This window comes from Motacilla alba, chromosome 3 (assembly GCF_015832195.1).
Source record: "Motacilla alba alba isolate MOTALB_02 chromosome 3, Motacilla_alba_V1.0_pri, whole genome shotgun sequence".
Lineage (NCBI taxonomy): Eukaryota > Metazoa > Chordata > Aves > Passeriformes > Motacillidae > Motacilla > Motacilla alba.
In genome coordinates, this window is record NC_052018.1 from 105,804,584 (window position 1) to 105,826,440 (window position 21,857).

The 21,857-nt window shown below is 45.0% G+C and overlaps 1 protein-coding gene across 5 annotated transcripts in view; it reads right to left on the reverse strand.

Moving 5' to 3' along the window:
* The window catches only part of STUM (stum, mechanosensory transduction mediator homolog), a 49,426-nt gene that overhangs the window by 12,937 nt on the left and 14,632 nt on the right, over nucleotides 1-21,857 (reverse strand). For all 5 annotated transcript variants that reach the window (XM_038133354.1, XM_038133355.1, XM_038133351.1 and 2 more), the window contains exon 2: nucleotides 1,542-1,721. In XM_038133354.1, the coding sequence (XP_037989282.1) occupies nucleotides 1,542-1,721 (180 nt within the window). The remainder of the gene's footprint in view (nucleotides 1-1,541; nucleotides 1,722-21,857) is intronic.

The following is a 21,857-nucleotide window of genomic DNA, read 5'->3' on the forward strand; positions in this document are numbered from 1 at the left end:
TTGCAGATGCCACCAGCACCCTGAGCTCTGAGTTGCTTCTGGCTTTGGAGGTGACATGAGGCTGTCACCTCCATCCTCTGCACCAGGACACAGGAGATAGGACACAACTTTTACACCAGCGAAAGCCTCTACCAGATGAAAGTTACAGAGCCTGTCTTCTGGACTGGTAATCTCTCCTAACTGGTGACTTAAATTATGAACATTTGAAAAAGGATTCTTCTTTCCTTAAACTAACGTTATAGTCAACTCAAAGGGTGTATGGGATGTCATTCTAGGAGCAGCAAAACACTTCTGGCTCAGCCAAGGAACTTGGTCTGAAACATGAAAAAATACTCCAAAACGATGGATAAATCTATCCTGGGAAGGAAGAGGAGGGCCCAGGAGAGTCCCCAGGGCTTTTCTGGGGATAGCTGGCCCTAGGAGCAGAACTGGCCTAGCAAGAATGTCTCACTAACCACAGATTTGCAGCCAGAGTCACAAGGGAGAAAGGGCTTTCTTCTTCAAATGGATGTGACCAGGGCAGAAGGGGCTCCAGACAGCAGAGTTCACAGTGCTCCCCCTTCCTGCACATTTCATTTCATACAAGAAAGTTCCTGACCCATGTGGTGGGATGGGAGACTCTCCCAGATGTGTCACAGGGCCCATTCCCACTGCCTCCCAGCAATTTCTCTGCCTACTGCTGAGACGTAAACTTTAAGGAATTAAGAGATTTTAGAGGAGCTAAGATTTTAGTTAGAGATAAGCTTTATTGGAGTTAATTAAAATAAATGGGAAGGCCTTGATGAAGTTAAGAGTTAGTAATTAACTAATAATTGATGGCTTGTCAACACAATGTTTGGTTAGCTGGGTTTATAATGAAGAATATAGAAACTGATAAATAGCTTTTAGTAGCATAAGACATTTGTGGGCCTCCTCTGTTCTGAAACAAATTGAAGACAGGGAATGGGAGTTCTACCTAGGGTTCATTTGTCATATTTGCATTGAAAAGGTAGAAAGGTCAGAACGAGGAAGACTTCATTTATGTCCTCATTTTGGGACCCCTCCCCATGAAAGGGACCACTGACCCATTTCAAGGAACAAACTACGCATGCTTAATAGCTTTTGAACTAATTACCATACGAAGCAGGGAATGGGATGTACCAAAGTCATGAATATGTATTTGTATTTTGGGTATTCAATACTTGTGTAGATAAAAAGACTCTGAAATCACCTGTAAATTGAGGTGTGTATTTGGGAGTTATCCCACATGCTGCACGGCGTCACAACAAACATACACTTTCTAACTTTAAACTATTAGGGAGTTCTTGTCCGTCACAGTTGGATATCTAGATCAATATCCACACTAGATCAATATCCATATTGCTACTACATCAATATCCATATTTTTTAATAAATCACTGCGTTTCTCATGGACTTGCAGAGCCCATCCTGTGGCTCTTCCTCCCTAGAGTGCAGCCCAGCGGCTCGCAGGGCCGTTATCTGGGACACAGCACCATTGCCACAGAGAGGAGAAGTGAGGAGGGTGAGTTCACTGCACTTACTTGCAAGAATGACCATGTCCATGCCCCAGAATATGCTCATGATCCAGCCCACCATGACGATGGCCGTGAGGATCTGGATGAGGGCGGCGGCGATGTTGAGCCAGAAGACGCAGCACATGTGCCGCTCCGGGAGGTCGGTGCGGGCCCCGCAGAGCACGGTGAACGCCGACACGAACGTTCCTGGGGACACACAGCAGCACAGCACCCCGTGAGAGCCACGGCAGCACCTCCTGCCCTCAGAGCACCACACTCAGAGCGCCTCGCTTCCTGTACTTGAACACCAGGGTGGAAAAAAGCACTCCTTGGGTACAGTAAAATCAGGGAAGGGAAATGATTGACATCTGACTCCAATATAGCAATGCTGAGAATGCCCTGATGAAGGAGGAATGATGAGGAGGAACTCCATTGATTTCAGAAGGCTAATTAAATACTTTATTATACTATAATATTCTATACTATATTACATTACATCTAAACTGAATCTGCCAAGCACTCAACCCTGCACACAACTGCTCACACTGCACTGAATCTCGTGCCTGTCCCCGACAGTCCCAACACACACACACACACACACTCTTGGCCCTGATAGGCAAGGAAACAAAACACCATCAGTCTGGGAAAACAATCTCCATATTGCCTTCTACTTTTGCACAAACACAGGCACAGCAAATGATAAGAATTGTGTTTTCTTTCTCTGATGTTCAGAGAATGTGAAACCCAGAAATATTCTTGGGAAGAATTGTGCCTTGCTTTTCTCTGTGAAGAGAAATGTGGGGCTACACTCCAAGGCTTTGGAATGCTGAACGCTTGCTTTATTAAAACTATATTACATACTTTAACTATACTATATCATACTTGTAGCAAGCTGAATTGCTGCTAGCATAGTCCAGGGTAAGGAAGCAAAAAGGACCTTCGCATAATATCCACAGATGTTTTATTCAGCCGCGCGGTGAGAGGTGTGGGAATCCATAAAATCAGAGGGTTTTGGGAAAGCTGCAAAAGGCAGGCCTTAGAGACAGCAGAACTGTGATTAAAGCTAAGCAGTAGCCATGAGATTGGTCAGCAGAAAAATGATGCAAGAAGTAGAAAAGTAAGGACAAATAGAACAATGGTCTGTGTATTAACTCTTGTCTAGAATAACTCCTTAAGCTGCAGAAAAGTCTATCTAGAGAGATACTAGGAAGTTCTAAGCTTAATAATGGAGCTCTGTGCATTGTATCTTAAGGCTTACAAGCAGGTATTGTATTCTAAATAAGCAAAGATTGTTTTAACCAAAGGTACGTGTGCTTATAGTGATTGGATAGAGCCACTGTCAATAAGCTTTTGCTTTGTGTGATTGGTCAAAAAAACTTTTAAAGTAAGTTGTAACATTAAGTTCTTTGTCTGCTGCCTGGGATGTGAGCTGCTGGCATCTTCCCATTGTCATAACCATGTGATGGGGCTGATGCTGGAAAACACAACAGCTCAAGGCACGTTCCTAGCAGTCCTGTCCTGTTTGTGATTTGTACATAGAACCCCAGCTGGCGATAAGATGTTCAAGTCCCAGATACACACACACACAGAGAGGGTCCAGCTTTTGATCCCCAGGGGCTTGGGGGCTGACCCTGTTCTCAGGACAGTGCAAAAGATGAGGGCAAATCAGGGAATAGGGAGGAGTGGCTCAGGGATATAGGAACAGACATAGGAACAGGGGAAGGAGCCAATGAGGTCTAACAGCTTTTTGAGGGAAGCTTCTTGTGTCTCCCTAGAGCAGGGAATGTGCTCACCAGGATCTCCACACATTCTTTTTTCTAACTAACTACTGAAAAACTCATGACTGTCTGCAGTTCCGACGCCCACATGTGGATCCCATTGGTCAATGAATCAAAACACCATCACCAGAATCCAATCCAGCAATCACCTTAGGTAAAAAAATCTCCAGAACACATTCCACACGAGCACAACAACAGGAGCAGCAAACGAGATGAGAATTGCTTTTTCTTTCTCTGAGGTTCCTCACTGCGATTCCAAGGAAATATCCTTGGGAAGTTGTGCCTGCTTGCTCTCTGTTAAGAGAGATGCAGCTACACTTGGGTTTTGGCTCCTTCCACCTCACCCCACCAAACAGAAACCCCTTCTGCACTGCAAGGGAGTGCTGTGTGTCTGTGGAAATACCTTTGTTCTGCCTGGTGACTTTCTCTTGGGGAGAAACACTGCACAGCAGCTCTGGAAAGGAAAACTGAACCCAAAGTTAGAAGAGGACTGGCTGTAGGAATCTCTAATGGTCTGGCAGTCTGTTGCTATGCACAAATACTGCTCTAGAAGGAGCAGACACAAAAAAAAGGAGTGGCACTGCATTTTTGCACAATTTTTGCACACCCAATGACAAGCTGCTACCTGAGGGCATGTTTTAACCAAGCAGATGTAGTTAAACTTCTTAAAGTGCTGGAGCCAGGGGACCTGGTGTGGCAGCCCTTGGCTCAGCTTCAGATCAACTTACAAATGTTACAACCACACTTTAAACTTCCTAAAATGTTTCAGATGAAGGATCTTGTTGATGTATGAAAATTAAAGCTGGGGAAAAAACCAAAAACCTACAACCTCAGCAGCCTTTCACAAAGATTCTTCCTAAATTTACACTCTTGGACAAGGCAGATTTTTTACTTTTAGCTGCTATGTTGTGCTCATGGCTGGCTGAAACTCACAGCTCAGGGAAGCCTTGTCTGTCCCACAAGCAACATGAAGAAATACACACTATGGGTAAGGAGCAGAAGCAGCAGTTCCTGGCTCCTCTAAAATATGAGCTGTTAGCCAGGAGGTCCAGGCACCTTTTTTAAGTATGGATTTCAACACTTCTCAACATTATGAATTGTCTTTGGGTTTTTCTAATAACAGATATGGTATTGTTAAGGTAAATACCAAGGTGCAATGTTGATTGCATTGGATAACACAATTCTGTGGAGTGCTTTCTTTCACCAGTATCCAGAATTAAAATGATGGTTTCTACAAAAACTGCCTTTTTTCCCTCTTCAAGGATGGAAGCCTGCAAACAGCCTGTAAGATGTGAATGAGTGAGCACATCTTCAGTGCACATGAGAGCCTTGTTGAACTCAGGGAAGGTGGGAGTCCCTTGGTTGGACTGAAGACAGGGACAAAACACTCAGTTTACACGCTTGTAGTAAATCTTATCAGACCAAGAGAGCAGAACCATCTGGTTAGAACCAAAATACCATTTTGTCCTGCACTGCCAGGGAAGTGGAAGAGAGAATCTCTTTCTTTGCTGCCTCTTCCTTAGTGGGTCACAAGGATAACAGGCAGCTGAGATGCCAAAATGCTGGGGAAGGCTGGCTACAGCCTATTTTTAATCCTGCCACCCTCTGCAAGCTTCAATTCCAGAGTCTTCCTAACACTCCACCAGCTCCTAAAACCCCTCTCGTCTTCCTGCCGCTGGCTGGATCCGATTCCTTATTGCCACCCCCTCCCTGTGGCACCTGCCAGAGCTGGGCACGGAGCAGGCATGGAGGGCAGTGAGGGAGTGCTGCTGGGGCAGGGGGAACACAGCCCTACAGCACAGCATCACTGCCAGGGACAAGGGCAGCATCTTCTGCACCCCTGGGATTCCTCCTCGGGCTTTCACAGGCAGGGTTTCATCCCCTTATCCAGAAAAACAAAAGGGTCTGCAGAGAGGAAAGGGAAAGTCATTGTAATCCCAAAGGATGTTGTGTAAGTCTCCCCATAGCTGTATTTTGCTCTGTGGCATTGTCTTTCACGTGTCCCCTGTGTGGGATTATGTGACATCTCTGCCCTGCTTCACCTACCTTTTTTTTTTTCCTTTATAGTTTATCAAAGCAGAAGGAAGCCTGGAATATTTCCCTCCTGCTTCCTGAAAGTGTTGTCTTCAAAATTGCACCACAGCACTCTCTGAGATTAAATATGGATTGAGGCAAGATCAGAGACTGGGTGTTTATGTTTTCCCATCAGGATGCAAAATCTTGCCAAATGGAAATGCCTGTCTCTTTTAAAAATGAAAATCTTCCCTTCTTGCCTAACCTTTAACTCTTCCAAGATGTGTTACAAAGAAAGGTCAAAAATGAGCAATAATTCTTAAACTACAGCTTCAAATCCTTCCAGTGAAGCTTTTAAGATATTTATATCATTAGAGCAAGGTGCTGAATTAGCCAATTAATGCCCTAAATACCACAGTGACTAAGCTAAAGTCTAGTCGCATTCAGAAAGGAATAAAGCTAACAAAGCATTTAAGTGTCCTCCTCTGGATTGGGAATGGATACAGAAACTGGGATTAAAATCTCACAAACCTTGACTTCTGATTCCTCTTCAGGCCACTCTCCTACTCACAGGAGCCAATTCATTTTTCCAGTGTCAGTGCATTTTCTTTATTACTTATGATGAGCCAATCTTTGGGAGCTTGCTGGCATTTTTGAGTACAAGACTTTGGCTGTGCCAGCAGGCATAAGATGGAAGCATTTTCCCTCTACTCCACATATGGCTGAGAATGTGAAGCAGGAGCGAGAGCCTTAAATGCTTTTGCCAAAGTAGATGTTTTCCCCTTAGGAAGCCATCGTGGTTACACACTGCCAGATATGGAATTATTTGCATCTGGAAAGGGAGAGGTGGAGAGGAGGAGGAGGAGGAGGAAGGCACGCAAGCTGTATCTGCTGATAGCACCTGGCTGCCTCAGAGCTGGGGCACTGAACCATTTCCCTCCCTGACCAGGCACTCAGATGCTTGAATCCCTACAGCCTGGAAATCCTAAACTTGGAATGCCAGCTGCTGGGGGTGATGTTGGCCAAATAAATCAGCAGTCCCCAAAGGTCTGAGGTTGTGAGTGCAACCAGCAATCACAAACCAGTAACTCCACAAGCAGATATAAACTGAACACCCATGCAGTTAAGCCAGTATAACATAGGTAAATTACAGCAAGCATTTCTTCTATCTTCCCAACAGAAAACACCCAAACTGCAGTGAAATCTGGGATCATTTTAAATCATGAATTAATACGGCCTCTTTGGTGCCACAGGGGAGGTGATGGAGATGTCCTGGCCTGTTTTTAATGAGTCTGTTTGTTCAGCCCCTTGCAATCACCTGGCTGAACTGTACAGCCCCTGCTGCACCTGAAGCCAGCAAGTGCCAGGGGCACAGGGCTGGGTGGGAGCTGAGGATGGCTCTTCTGGAGAAGCTGGGAGGCAGGGAGTGAAGGCACCCTGTGCAGCGAGGCTCTGAGGGGTTGGGACACCCATCCTGCTCTTCAGACTCGCCTCACTTGGGGCAGTGTCAGCCAGCTGGGGCACCCACATGATACTGGGATAGAAAAGGAGCCTCTGGGAGCCTCTGCTTGCTTTGGCTGTCAGCACAATTGGGGTATTTTTAGACTACACCAGTCTGCTGCTTGTTTCCAGCACTTTAACCCATTGAACACGAAGGGGATGTGTTATCTGCAGAACAACACAATTAAATGAAGGGGCAAAGGAGGGGGTTTTGCCCTTTTTCTCCTCTCTGGTCCATTGTCATGCAGGATGAAGTCCCCTCTCTGATGTCTGCTGGTATCTTGGCAGCCGCAGCCTTCCCAAGAGCATCACCTGCTGGTTCCTGGCCTCACAGTGTACAGAAAAATAGTATGAGAGGGATAGCTTGGGCTTTTCTCTTTTACAGCAAAACCTCAGACCCTAGAAAGGCCTCCCCTGGTTTCCTGTTGTTTGAGTCACTCATCCAGGGTGGAGAAAGGCATGAGGTCAGGACCATGGCCAGTCCTGAGCAGTCTCCTCTGTGTTATTTGAGTGCAGAAGGGAATGTGTTATGGAATACCTTAAGCTGCAGGAGAGAAGTTTTTCCTCTCCTGTTTCTACAAGAAAGCCTATCCTGGGCACTCCTGCAAGGGCTTTAGTCAGACAGAGCTTGGCACATTTCTTGTGGAGGACCAGCTGTGATGGCACCTTCTCAGGAACATCAGAAGTGGGAGCCTGGTTGGAGCCAGAGGAAGATGGGACACTGAGCACCACAGTGGAACTGCAAGTAACTTGAGCATGCAGACAGCTTAGTGGGCTTCCCGCTGACTGCCAGGTACCTGAGACTTCCCAGAAGAAAGCATCTCTGATGCAAGGAAATCACCTGATGAGCTGCTACAGGTGGAGGAACAGCAGAAACCCAAATTACTGCAATCAGGGGCCGCATGTGGAGATGATGATGGTGATTCGATGATGATGAGGATCCCTACCCTACAAAAGCCTGGGAGGGGGTGAGGAATATTTCTTCCTCTTCCTGAAAGCCTGGAGATCATTGAAGACGTTCCCCTGTAGTGCTGGGAGTAAATAAGGCAGTGTTCTGGGGGCTCCTTTCCTGCTGCCGGAGAGGAAAACCAGGGCCACGTCACCACTCAGGAGCTGGAGCAAAGCTGCAGGAAGCACACAGCTGGAGGCAAGTACAGGCAAAGATGGGAACAAAGCTGGAGGTGTCTGTGGGAGCAGGGCTGTTGGATCATCACAGGGAGATGTAATTGATGAGTGTGTGCTTTGTGGGGATGAGCTGTGCCTGTATTGTGTCAGGGGAGCGCTCTGTGTGGGGACACGTCTGCTGCGTGGCTTTGAGTTTTCTTAAGTAAAATGATTATTAGCTGTCATTAAACAGTGCTGGCAGGTATGTGAGTGAGGCAGATGTTGTGGATGTGCTGAAAATTCATGAGATGTGCAGGCTCTTGCTGGTGTGAGTCAGAAAAAGCTGTGCAGGAATGGTTATCAGGACTGCACTCCTTGCCTCAGTATTACAGTGAATATGGTATCTATTGGTCAAGGCATCCTTGGCTCCCCAGCAACATAAACTTGTTTTTATACTTTAGTTAGAGCTGTAAAGAGTCATTCTGGGGGTGGAGGCCTATTGTAAATGCAGGCAACCCCAGCAAGGGGAGAGAATGATGGATCTGACTCCATGTTCTTAGAAGGCTAATTGATTACTTTATGATACTATATTAGATTAAAGAATATTATACTATACTAAAGAATACAGAAGAGATACTTACTGAATGCTAAAGAGATAATAATGAAAACTCGTGACTCCTTCCCGACACAGCTTGGCCCCAGTTGGCCAAAGAGTCAAAACAACTCACACCAGAATCCAATGGAACAATCACCTGTGGGTAAACAATCTCCAAACACATTCCACATGAGCACAACACAGGAGAAGCAAATGAGATAAGAATTGTTTTCCTTTTTCTCTGAGGCTTCTCAGCTTCCCAGGAGAAAAATCCTGGGCGAAGGGACTTTTCAGAGAATGTGAATGCCACACTTGGTCCCTCTCAGAATTAACAACCTGAATGCCACAGATTCAGCTCTGCCAGGAGGGGACATGGATGACACCTTGGTGCAAATGCCAGGTCCCCTGGACAGCTGTGTGGGCAGGGACAGCAGGAGCCCAAGGGTAGGAGAGGGAGAGGAGAAAGGGAAAGAGGAGAGAGTGGAGGCAGCAAACGTGACAGAGCCTGGATGTTGCCATGGAGAGTAGCTCATGAATTTTTCTTCCGTGGCCTGCTATTAAAAATGTTTTGTTTAGCTTCTGCCAGCACATTGTTTTTATTTTCCCCTTCCATATCCGAAGGACATCCAGGGGGAATTTTGGCTCCCTCCATCCCCTTTGGCCTTGCTGTGGACAAAAATATACAGTGACAAGGGAGAGCTGGCACCTGCAATCCTTGTCTCCACGGGGTTTGTTCCAAGTCCTGAGCCTGCAGAAGGCAGGCTGTGTGTATGGGATTAGCTCTCTGCTTTCCCTACACACCTGGAAAATGACCAGCACATCCCAAAGCACCGTGTGCCCGTGGCTGATCCCAGCTTTCCCAGCACCTGGCTGTAGCTCCAGCACTGAGCTCTGCAATGGTTTGTTATCAGGAGCTTTGTGTCATGTGGTCAGAGCACACTTGACAGTGTTTGTGTAGCTTCTACAGAAGACAGCCCACGTGCAAGTAAGACAGCAGTGCCTTTGCATCAAAAATGAGATTTTTCTTGTATTTAATGCTCTAGAAAAAGTTAACTCTTCCGAAATGCAGAGTTTTTTTAACTAAAACTTCAGAACTTGACTGCAACAAACTTTCACAGACTTCCAAGGCTAAAAATACACAGCAAAATCTTAAATTACATGGTGGGGGGAGGGGGCTGCATGAAGGTGAAGTGACTTACTAAAGCTTTAATTATACATGGACCCATCAAAATTATTTTTACTCTGCAGCACTGCAATGTTTTGAACACTTAAAAGCAGCCACCCATAAATAGTGAGATTGAAGTACAGCTTGTTCCACTGCCAGACATTCCACAATCCTTGGGTGAAGTTTTCCAGTCCAGTCCCATGGTTTAATTCTGTTGACTTGATGCATAAAATAAAGGGTGTGCTTAAAGTATTAGAGACTGGAGAATTTCTGCTGAACAGCAAATGCAAGGCCCCAAACAATCCACAGTGGTGGAGCAAACCTCAGAATTCTGCCGGGACTTGCTGAATTATCTTTGCAAATTGCACCTGCTTGATTCCTAGGGTTTTTTATTTATTTTTTTTCTCCTTTTGGATAAATGATGTGGTCCCAGAACCACCAACGGCATTTTGCATCATGCTTTCCAACAGTGCGAGCCACTGCAGAGAACATGTGATGTCCCAGAAGTGGGGAGAAGTTTTGCTACGTGGACAGCTGTGACAATACCTACCAGCTGCAGTCAAGGAACACGAATCGCTGGAGATAAGCTCAGCAAAGTCCATCAGAAGTGGATGGCAGCCCATCTGCATGTCAGACAGGGAGTGAAGAGCCAGGGAGGCTGAACGACCTGCCACTGGTTCTGCTGCCAGCAGGGGCACCGCTGTGGAAACAACCGAGGCACTGCAGCCTCGCTCCTGCTCACTGCTTGCTTTTTTTCTTTACTAATGGAATGGAGGGAAGATTTTTAATTAATTTACGTCCTTATTAAGTATGCCAGCATTCAGAGAAATAATGCAATTGGCTTCCAATTATAACAAACATAAAGGAGAACAAAAGGCACGGCTGCTGTTTACAGCAGAGGGAGCTTTGCTGAGAGCTCATCTGACCCAAGTGGACTCATTCCTGCTGCTCTGTAACTTTATCAGCAATTTAAAAGCTCTTTTTTTTTTATGGAATCAGCTCTGCTGCTGGTTTCTCTCTGTCTGCTGCCATGCAGAACTTTCTGTATTTGTTGTCTACTATTAAACCAGGTACTTATCCCATCTTGTGTTCCCTTTTCCTGCTGGGAGCAGTGGTGTGGATGCTCTGCCACAGCTCTCCTAGTCCCAGGCTGCTCTGCACCCACCCACTGCAGGAGCCTGGGACTTACAGGAGAGAGGACCCAAGGAGCCAGAAATAATCATCCTCTAAACCATCTCTTATTCTTAAGACTCTGATCCTATTCACAGAAATTAATTTTCTGTTTTCTTGATATACATCCAGAAACAAACCTCAAGCCATTCTGTTTTGTGCTGTTGATACAGAAGTAATTTGAATCTGGCTTTTTACCCAAACTTGACCAACCTGGAAGCTTCGACAGCAGAATGTCTGGGGAGAGCCCCTCCTCATTTCAGAGAGGCCATGAAACCTCCTGCAAGAAAAGTTTTCTGGCTTTCTGATCCCTCCAGTTTCTAAAGGATGCTGGAAATAAAAGATGTGTAACAGCAGAAGCATAAGGAGGAAGAGCCTATGGATTCTTAGGAGCTTTCACACAAGCTCTTGCCAATTATACAGTGATGAACTGATGTTTATTCTTAATTGTCTGTGCCACGGGAAGCTCTTTCTTGTCAGGCACAGAGCAGGAGGAGGGCACGAGTTTAAGGCTGCTGGGTGAAGCCACATCAAAGGCTCACTCCTCTCCCTGCCTCTGCCCTGCACACGTTCATCAAGTGCCACCAGCAGCCACCTCGGGGAGCTCTCGTGGAGCAGAAGGACAGCAGCAGGGCAGGCTCTCTCCCCCTAGCCCTGCCTGGCTGATTCAGCCCTGCAGCCACAGCTCCAGGCGAGGTCTGCAGCTGCTCTGCCTCCTCGGGCTCTCTCATCAATGCCTTGAGATGAATTTGGCCCTCTGAAGCTCCCTAGGAGGATCTGCTCTGCTCGTGGAAGGATGGATTAACTACTTGCAAGATTCACTGAGCAGTGGCTCTGAGCTTGCTGTGATACCCTGGAGCCCTTAACTGTGAAGACAAATCATGTTAATTAGGGACTACTGAGACACAAGACAGAATTAATCTTATTAGAAAGTTAGATGGGGATGCAGAGCAATTAGAGGTTATTCTACTGAACAAGGCAGCTGAAATGGCAGTGTAATAAATTGCATCAGCCTCCAAAATCACCTCAAAGTACAAGCTATCTTTTAAGGACTAGAGGAATGTAAAACAAAACTGACATAAATGTTTGGAGACCTGCAGTGATAAGTGTGCAGGAGGTAACAAAAACATCCCTTCATCTTTTTTTCCTTAATCCAGAAAACTCAGCGCACACATTTTATGAGCCAAAGTGTCTCAAGCAGGGACAAACAGGACATAGGAGAATTGCACTCTGTAGCTAAGTGGTGTGGTGCTGTACCCAGGAGTCTGGAATATGATTTGTGAGACCTGTAAATCTATCCTGGATTTACAGCTGCTTGCTAAGTAATTCTGATGCTATAACTTGATTCTTATAATGCCAAAGTAACATTATTAAGGTGCTAATTTAGAGAGTCTGTCAGGAAATTTACTGTCTAGCCTGATGGGGCTATATCCTTGTTGTTCTCTTCACTTCAGTTCATTAGTCAAACAGTGACCAAGTCTCGCTTTTAAAGGACACTTTTCATAAAACCACTGCTCTTAGATGAAAGGTAAAGCACTTTACCTAATAAAGCCATTGCTGTTTTGCTGATGTACATAGCATCCAGTATATTTAGGAGATGGTGCTTTACACTCTGAGTTTGGCTTTGGTACCTTCAGGTGATTCAGGCTTTACAAACAAAAATCTCATTTCACGGTCGTTTACTTGACTGAGAATATCAAGATTGTTTTATCCTATTCAGCAAAACCATTAGGGAGCGTTTGCAACAATACCTGCAGCTTTTGCATCCCTTTTAAGTGGAGCTTGCCACGTTTCCATCTGCCATCCCTGACCAGCATGATGGCAATGATCATCCCTGATTGAACAGGATGGGTTCTGCAGAAGAGCAGTGTGGGGTGAGGAGGACGAGGATCCACTCAGAGCAGAGCTGCAGCAACCCACAGCCTCCTTGGTGAGGGTGCTGTAATTCTAGAGGTGAAGCACAAAGCCAGGGGTGAGCCTCTGCACAGAACCAGTCTTGCACCTGTGGACAAGCTCTGGAGTCCTTTACAGCCATTTTTGAAGTTGGCTCCCCTTGGAAAAGCAAATGTCTCCTGGCAGGATGGAAATGAGCTGTGGTACCTTGTGCCTGACATCACCCCAGCCCAGGCTCCATAAATAGTGCAGGCTGGAGTGACCCCTGACTTCACAGATTCTGTGGATATGAGCACCAGCCAAGACAAATGAGACCAGCCCAGACAGAGCAGTTTTATAAAAGGAAGATTTCTGATTAGGATGGAGAAAATGTGGATATTATGGAGGCTGGTGCATGTGTCAGCAGCAGCAGCAGGTGTCCTGTGATGCTGTGGAGGAGCACCTGAGCAACCTGCTCTACTTTAACTCACTTATAGGAAGGACTAAGTGACCCCCAGAAGCCTCTTCCAGTCCCAGCTATTCCAGTTCCAGCTGATCTCCCTGGTTTTTTCCCCCAGAGCTGTGTCCTTCTGCCACCACATGTCTGACAGCCCTTGAACACAGGCCTCTTCATGATTTCTCAATTTGTTTTTGAAAAGCTGCTCTGGTTCTAAAATGTCAAGTGCAATTACTCTCAGAGCAATCTGAAAACTTGCTCGTGAGTTGCTGATCACGCCAAAACACGTGAACCTCAAGTCGCTCCCCTGAGCTGTGCACGCTCCTGTCACCCAGCTCAGGCAGCCTCTGAGGGGTGATGCAAATACTGCTTTCTGCAGAATACTGTGCTTCTTTAGAAGAAATATTTACTTGGATAAAATCATCATGTCTGCAGGGACTAGTCCTCTTCTGTCTGAGAGCAAAGCTAAAGGAAATGCCACAGCTGAGCTGAGCAGGTCACAAACACAGATGAGTACTTGTGTTCAAATGTCAGGTTATCCACAAACTGTTAATGCTTCTTGGCCATCTGGATGTGTCCAGCAAGGCCTGCAGAGGCACAGCCCTGTAAATGTGCTTGTGAGGTTTTATATGTGATCTTTTCACCTGAATTCCCTCTTTCTCCCATCACTTGGAGTTCTTGGTGTTCCCAGTTTGCAGCAAATAGCACTTGATTTACACTTATTTCTGTCCAAGGACTGATTTTCCCTTTACCAAATACTTTCCAATATCTGCAAACTAGCTGCTGGTCAGCACTAGATAAAAGAGAATGTGTATTTTTTTTTTTTTTTTTGTAGATGTCACAAAGAACTGAGCTCCCAACATCACAATAGAGCACAGAATGATTTTGAGTAAAGTACAAAAAGTAATACCTCTATGTACAATGACTCAAGGACCTCATTTGTTGGAGGCTAGAGGAGATGTACATGGAGTGAGGTATGGTAGGGAAAAGGGTTATACAGAGAAACTTGAAATTAACATGGTTTCATCCCACCTCTTCCTTTTTTTTTTTTTTTAAATTCTGACCTGGAACAGGTTACAGTGAGGTTGGGCACAATGGTTCAACACTCCTGTGCAGGACTGCTGGAAGCACTTATCTCACTGTCAAAAGGTGCAGCTGAGATTCAGACTTTTAAATGTCCTTTCCAGAAGCCACACAGGGGGCAGCAGACCAACCACAACACCTGACACTGACTTTGCAATGCAAGACTTCTCAATCTGAACAAAGATGTTGTTCCTCTGCTTCTGTACATCCTCCAGTTTGGCTAACTGGAATTCACTAGGGTCAATTTTCCATTGTGTTTTCTAAGCAAGGCTGATTTTTGGGGAGTACCAGTCCTGCTGAGGAAAGGGAATTCACATTTGCCACTTGTGTGCCAGCCAGGACCAGGCTTCAAGTGGTAAGCAGTGTTTGCACCCCACAAGACTCTCCCTGGGCCAAAGAGCTCTTTCTGCAGTTCTCGACTATCTCCAAAGCTCCTCCTCCCATATTTTCTTGGGAACTGGGCACTGTGTCTGTCAAGAGCCTGTGGCTCCCTGGAGCAGCTCAAAAGGTTTCATCACGTCCCCCTCACCATGGACTGCCTTTTGCACCTTGCATGGCTCCCCTAGTTCAGGACTCTGAACAGAGGAATGCATTTCCTTGGAAAGAAGGAGTGGGCATAGAAGGAAAACCCTTCTTTCAAGAAGGGCAGGCACAGCTGAGGGACCATCCCTCTGACCTTTATTCATTCCTCAGTTGTTTTACTTCTCCTTCTGCCAAAAAATACTTCTATATTGGACCCAGATTCATCCCTGACACAAATCCACTGACTGCCAGAGTTACACCAGGGATTAATTTGGCTCACCAGGGCCTAACCTGATCTTGGCAGCAATTCTGAAGTGCAAAGTGCGGAATGACAGGACTTTTAAATAATAGTCACAGGCCATGGCAAACAGCATACGCCTGCTGCTTGGTGTGAGGTTGGTACATTCAAACATGGCTAACATGGAGAGCATGGATACATCCTTAAGCAGAATTAGAAACTGTAGAAAATGGATTCTGTCACTGTCATATTTTCTGGAAAATCCACTTTGCCCAGGATTTCTTCTCCTGGGAAGATGAGGAGCCTCAGAGAAAAATGAAAACAATAATTATCTGATTGCTTCTCCTGTGTTTAGCTGCTTTGGAATGTGGTTTAGACATTGTTTACCAACTAGTCATTGTTTGATTGGTTTCAAGTGGATTGTTTTGACTTAATGACCAATCACCATCCAGCTGTGTCGGTACTCTGGAAGCAGTCGCAAGTTTTCATTATAATTTTTGTAGCCTTCTGTCTGTATTCTTTCTCTATTCTTTAGTATCGTTTTAGTATTGCATTTCTTTAATATAATATCATAAAATAATAAATTAGCCTTCTAAGAACATGGAGTCAGATTCATCATTTTCCTCCTTTGTCCAGGGGACCTTGAAAACACCACAGGATTCTACGTGTATACATGTTCTTTCCTAACTTTTTAGAGAGTCTGTTGAGCTGTATGAGGAGCAGGCTCTGCTCAGCAGATGGTGTTGCTCTGCTGGCTCCCCAGCTGGGCAGGCCCAGCGGGGTCCTGGTGGTCATGGCAAGTTCTTTGGGCTTGCATTGTGCCCAGCAGCTGTACAGCTGTGAGACTCATCATCCAGCTCCTGGGACTCTCCAGCTTCTAATGGCAGCCGTGGTTTAAGCTCATTATCCCACCTGGATTCCCTGTCTCAGCATTCACACTACAACACTTCCATTCAGTTTATGGGTCTGCACAGCTGAAGCTAAGGGGAGGTCTACACTTTACCCCACTGTAGAAAAAGGTCTCTCACAAGTCTCCTACCTCAGCAGAGTTGTGTCAGTCATGCAGCTTCACTTGGCACTCCAGCTCCCCTAACCAACTTCCTTCCTCCCTTGCTTTAGCTTGGAAGTGTTGCAACATTACCTAAATTTCCCTTCTTTCACAGATGAGGTTTCTGTCCTCTCTGCTGAAACAGTTCTCACCAAGGTCTGCAAAGAGTGTGGAGGAGTGTCAGGACCTGTGCTCCACATTTTTGATTCTTCGCTCTGGCCTGCACCAGGGCTCTCTGACATCTTGCCTTCTGCCTCCCTTCTGTCTCCCACCATGTCCTCAGCATCTCTCACTCTTTGCTGCCATCCTTCTCTTCCTGTTTCACAGAGGCACTGACTCAGCCTCTGCAATTCCCTTCCCCATCCTCTGCTCCCTCCATATCATGCCCTCTTTAAACTTTACCTGCACACAAGCCTTTGTGTGCCATCTCCATTTCTTTGCCCATGACTCAACTCCTGCACTTCTTCAGGACACTTCTCCCATATCCTGCCCACTCCTTGTGGTCTCTGCTTGGACATCCCCTCCTCTTACTGAAGATGGCAAAGTCAAACTCAATTTCTTTGCACAGTGAATGTTTCTTACTGATGACACCACCAACCACCTTTCCAACAGCCTGGCTGGCAAGGAAATAGAAAAGGAGGTTAATTATGTATTTAATTCCTCCTTCTCCTTTTCCCATTCAGTCAGGTCACTCCAACTTCTATTTCTTTTTCCTCTCTATCATAAAATTAAATATTTTTTCCTTCCTTATATTCACCTGCTCTCCAGCCAGAGTTCCCTTTCACACGCCACATCAAATGCTTTTCCCTCTTGCCTTTCAGAGCTGGTGAAAACCTGTCACTGTTTTCATTTACAGACATCCTGCAACGCAAATGCCTTACCTTGAATTAGGGATTTGCTCTAGATCCTGTGTGACACAAGGTAACTTGCTGTAACAATTTATTTCTGTAGTTAACCAGTGACCCAGTCTGGATTAGGAATCTAGAAAGGCTGCCACTGTCATATTTTCTGGAAAAATCTCTTTGCCCAGGACTTTGCTCCTGGGAAGCTGAGAAGCCTCAGAGAAAAAGGAAAACAATAATTATCTGATTTGCTTCTCCTGTGTTTTACTGCTTTGGAGTGTGGTTTAGACATTGTTTACCAACAAGTAGTTGTTTCATTAATTTCATGTGAATTGTTTTGACTTAATGACCAATCATGGTCCAGCTGTGTCGGGACCCTGGAAAGACTCACGAGTTTCATTATTATCTTTTAACCTTCTGTCTGTATCCTTTCTCTGTTCTTTAGTATACTTTAGTATAGTATTGTTTAATATAATATAGAACATAAAGTGATAAATTAGCCTTCTAAAACCATGGAGTCAGATTCATCATTCCTCCCTTCAACTGGGGTCCCAGAGAAAAACCACAAAAGGCTGCATCAGTTAAACCACTGCTGTGTCATTTTATTTTTATTTATAGGTCAGATGCTTTTCTTGCACATGTAGGTACCTGCAGTTCTGGACACCAAGAAGACAGGCAGCAATACTTTCTCCTGCCCAAAATTCAGTCGTAGTGCTCCTTCCCACACCACTCCTCAAAGCATGGGCTCCTATGTGCTCTGAAAGCACGGACCACTGATGTGCTGCTATACACCTTGATGTTGTCCTCCTACTTAGGGATTCCTTACTCTTCTCTGCTAATCCCTACAGGTGTCTGAAGTGTATTTCTACAGTCATTATGACTTCCTACACTTAAGCATTAAATTGCCCCACGTTTCTAGCTAAAATAATTCATTTTTCTTTTAATTTTAGTGATTAAAAGCATAGCACTTTCTCTTCTCTCACATTTTACAAAATGAGATTTCCAGTACAGTACTGTACAAAAGAAGCAATCTGACACATCAGAGCTATTCTGTCATCTTTTATTGTGCCTTGTCTGCAATGAAAAAAAAACCCCATGTATTTTTAGCTGTGCTACACAGAACAATCAGATAGCAGAGGCCTGTTATTGTCATTCAAAGGAGCATTTGTTTAACCAGATGCACTCATGAAAAATTATCTTAACTTTTACAATTAGTATTTTTCAGAGAAAAGTGTCTGTTCCATGAAAAAATCCAAAGACACTGATGCACTAAGTCCACATCACAGAGCAGCTGCATCTTACTCCTTTTCTTGGAGATGGATTGGAACAGCAGCAGCACCACTCTGGGACATTAGTCATCCACAGCAAACCACACCTCTCCATCTCACACACAGGGAAGGAATTAAGGCAGTGCAATACTCTAAGCAGAAGGGTTTACTGTAGGGTCTCACATCCCAAGAAATCCTTACACTGTGCACTAGAAATGGAACCACTGTCCTCCAGCAGCTCCTTGTAGGGAAATCTGTGACAAGCTGGTTCACAGGACAGCAGGGGGGAAGGGAAGCTGAAGTTCAAAATGCACAGATCAAACTCCTGAAAAAGAAGTTGCTAAGGGTTATGCAGACCCCATGAGTTCTCACCCAGAAAATGCTTCTCATCTAGAAAAGCAACTTCAGCACATAGTAAAAGCACTGGGTGCTTGTGTCTGGGCAAAATTGTGGTCATGGATGGGCCTGGGGTGTAGGTGGAACAGACCAGCCTAAATGTGTTATTCATGAAACCACAGGGAGCTCAAGGCTGCAGTGCTCCCCTGGAAGCTCCTCCTGTGCTCCCCTGCAAGAAAATAGAGGCAGCCCCAGGACTTTTTAGAAATCTTTGCATTCACCTTTGCAGTTTGCTCTGTACTCTTCTCAACCGTGGCATCTGACAGAAAGCACCAGATTCGGGGTGGGAAGAGGAGTGGATGGAGTGAAAATTGTAATTAATTCCCCTTGGTACTCTTTGAACTAATTCTGGTCAAAATACACACAGAAGAAAGATCAAAGAAAGGAACAATACAGGAATGCAAATACCACTGGTGGGGTAGGAATCTTAGAGTACCTTGAGGAAGGAAGGAGTACCTGGAGAAGGTGCAGGTGCATTTGCTGACATGTTGGCTGGCTGCACAAGGCAGAACCTGTGTGGTGCTGTGGGGAAGTTCAGCCTCATCATGCCCAGACAAGTGACAAATCATACTATTGTATTTGCGGGGTTCCCAGACGAAGGCAGGAATGATGAATCTGACTCCATGTTCTTAGAAGGCTAATTTATTATTTTATGATACTATATTATATTAAACAATACCATATTAAACGATACTAAAGAATACAGAAAGGATACTTACAGAAGGCTAAAAGATAATAATGAAACTTGTGACTCTCTCCAGAGCCTCGACACAGCTGGACCATGATTGGTCATTAAGTCAAAACAATTCCCATGAAATTAATGAAACAACTACTGGTTGGTAAACAATGTCTAAACCACACTCTAAAGGAGCAAAACACAGGAGAAGCAAATCAGATAATTATTGTTTTCCTTTTTCTCTGAGGCTTCTCAGCTTCCCAGGAGAGAAATCCTGGGCAAAGGGATTTTTCCAGAAAATATGACGGTGACATCATACCAGGCAAGCACAGTGTGCACCACCCATGGGATCAATGGGAAACATCCCATTTCTAGATCTGGCATTAAGGCAATACAAGTCTATCAGAAAAGTGCTTTTTAATTTCATGTTAGTGAGAATTAACAGCTGAGCCAAACTGTTCAGCAGGGAGAGAACACAAACATAATTCTTACCCTTCTCAAACGTCTGGCCCTAAACTATTTATAATCCTTCAAAAATGGTTTTTAACATATGCAAGTAACTGCATCTATTTTTCTACTTATTCTGTTTTAAACATACTGCCTCTTCTCTCATAATGTCCATACTGACCCAGAGCAGCACTTCATCTAGTTCCCTTTATTTTAGCATTTCGTAAGAACTAATGATACCCCAGTGTATGTCTATGTAATTACACATGGCAATGTTCTCTTCCTTCTGTTGAAGAATGGTAGAAGGAAAGCAAAGAAACTAGAGCACGGACTTTTGAAAACACTTTGGCATCAAATTCCTACTGAAATCAACGAATTCCAGGTTAAATCATGCCTGAAGCCATAGTGAAAGGACCATTAGGTTGCTCAATCAAATTCTGGCTTTCCTAGTTAAGCCTTGCTGCCCTCCATGGGTTTTGGCTATAATGAAATAAGTAGATTAGGATTACAAGTATGGACCAGAAAAGAAGTGTTACAGGATGCTAAGGAATGCTCATCTGAAATGTCTTTCCCATGCTGTCGTATTTCTTCCTGCTTTAGCAATGCTAGTGACACCTTATGAGGATTTTTATGACTCGAGGAGAGCAGAACTGATCCAATAGTGTCCTATCAAGTGTTTATGCTGTGCAGCTATATTAGAACTTCATAGGCTGAAGAGGAGCAGTGGCCAGGCAATTAATCTCTTCTGAGTATAGGCAATAAACCTGCATCAGAGTCAACAGAAGGGGAACTTAACTGTGTCACAGCAGGTTCAGTGCAAAGTCTTTCCAGAGCTGTCCTAAACTTAGACTTGGCTTTAATCGTGGCTTTGCAGTGAGTTTTTGGTAGATGGTTTTCTCTGCTTTTTCTTGATGTGAGGTGCTGTCATCTCCAGCCAAGATCAAGGGACAAACACTGTTTGTAGAATTGCCACAGTCCCTGATGGATATGTCAGTGTCCCAGGAGTCAGAAGAGTGAGAAGGGAAACCTTTCTACATGAGTCATCACACCCAGGGAATACAGCCAGGCACCATCCTGGCTGGCTGGGATGAGGAGAGGCAAGGAGAGGCAGTAGGCAGCTCTCAAGACTCCCCTGGGGTCACCTGTCAGCCCCACTGGTAAACTGAGCAGCTCTCAATGCTACTGGTACAGAGCATGCAAGGACCTCTCTCATGTCTTCCATCCCTTAGATAATGCATGAAGGAAAGAAACATTGGGAACACCCAGCACATCCCCCAAGGAAGGGATCTAAACATCACCACGAGCAGTGCTGAGAGAACACATGCTCAAGGTGTTCCAGGGTCAGCAAAGCCCTCAGGATCTGCAGGCTGGGCTAAGGAGGGATCCTATGGAGAGCAGTGTGGTATTTTCTGAGACCCCCATCATTGGAAGGAAAGAATGATGACTCTGACTCCATGGTCTTAGAAGGCTAATTTATTATTTCATGATACTATATTATATTAAAGAATGCTGTACTAAACTATACTAAAGAAAAAAAAAGGATACTTACAGAAGGCTGAAAGATACTAAATGCAACTCGTGACTCTCTCCAGAGTCTGACACAGCTTGGCCCCAATTGGCCAATAAGTCAAAAACCAATGAAACAAGCACCTGTTGGTAAACAATGTCCAAACCACATTCCAAAGCAGCAAAACACAGGAGAAGCAAGTCAGATTACTTTTGTTTTCCTTTTTCTCTGAGGCTTCTCAGCTTCCCAGGAGAAGAATCCTGGCGAAGGGCTATTTCCTGAAAATATGATGGTGACAGAGCAGGACAGAAACTGGTGATGTGCTGTGGTGAGCTGCCCATGGCTGGCTGCCACACACCCACCAGCCTCTCACTCCCCTTCCCTTCCAAAGGGCAGAGGGGAAAAATAAGACTAAAAAAGTTTGTGGGTCAAGATAAAGAACAGCAGGATCACTTACCAGTTATTGTCAAAGGTGAAACAGACTGGACTTGGGGAAAACCAATTTATTGCCAATTAAAATAAGTTTGGATACTGAGAAACAAAACGTGACCCTTGCCCCTTAATTTTCTCTCCACTCCCAGGTGGAGTTCTTCACCTTTCACTTCACTCTTTCATTCCTGATTTCTCTTCCTCTGCCTCACCCTGTACAGTGAGAGATGGAT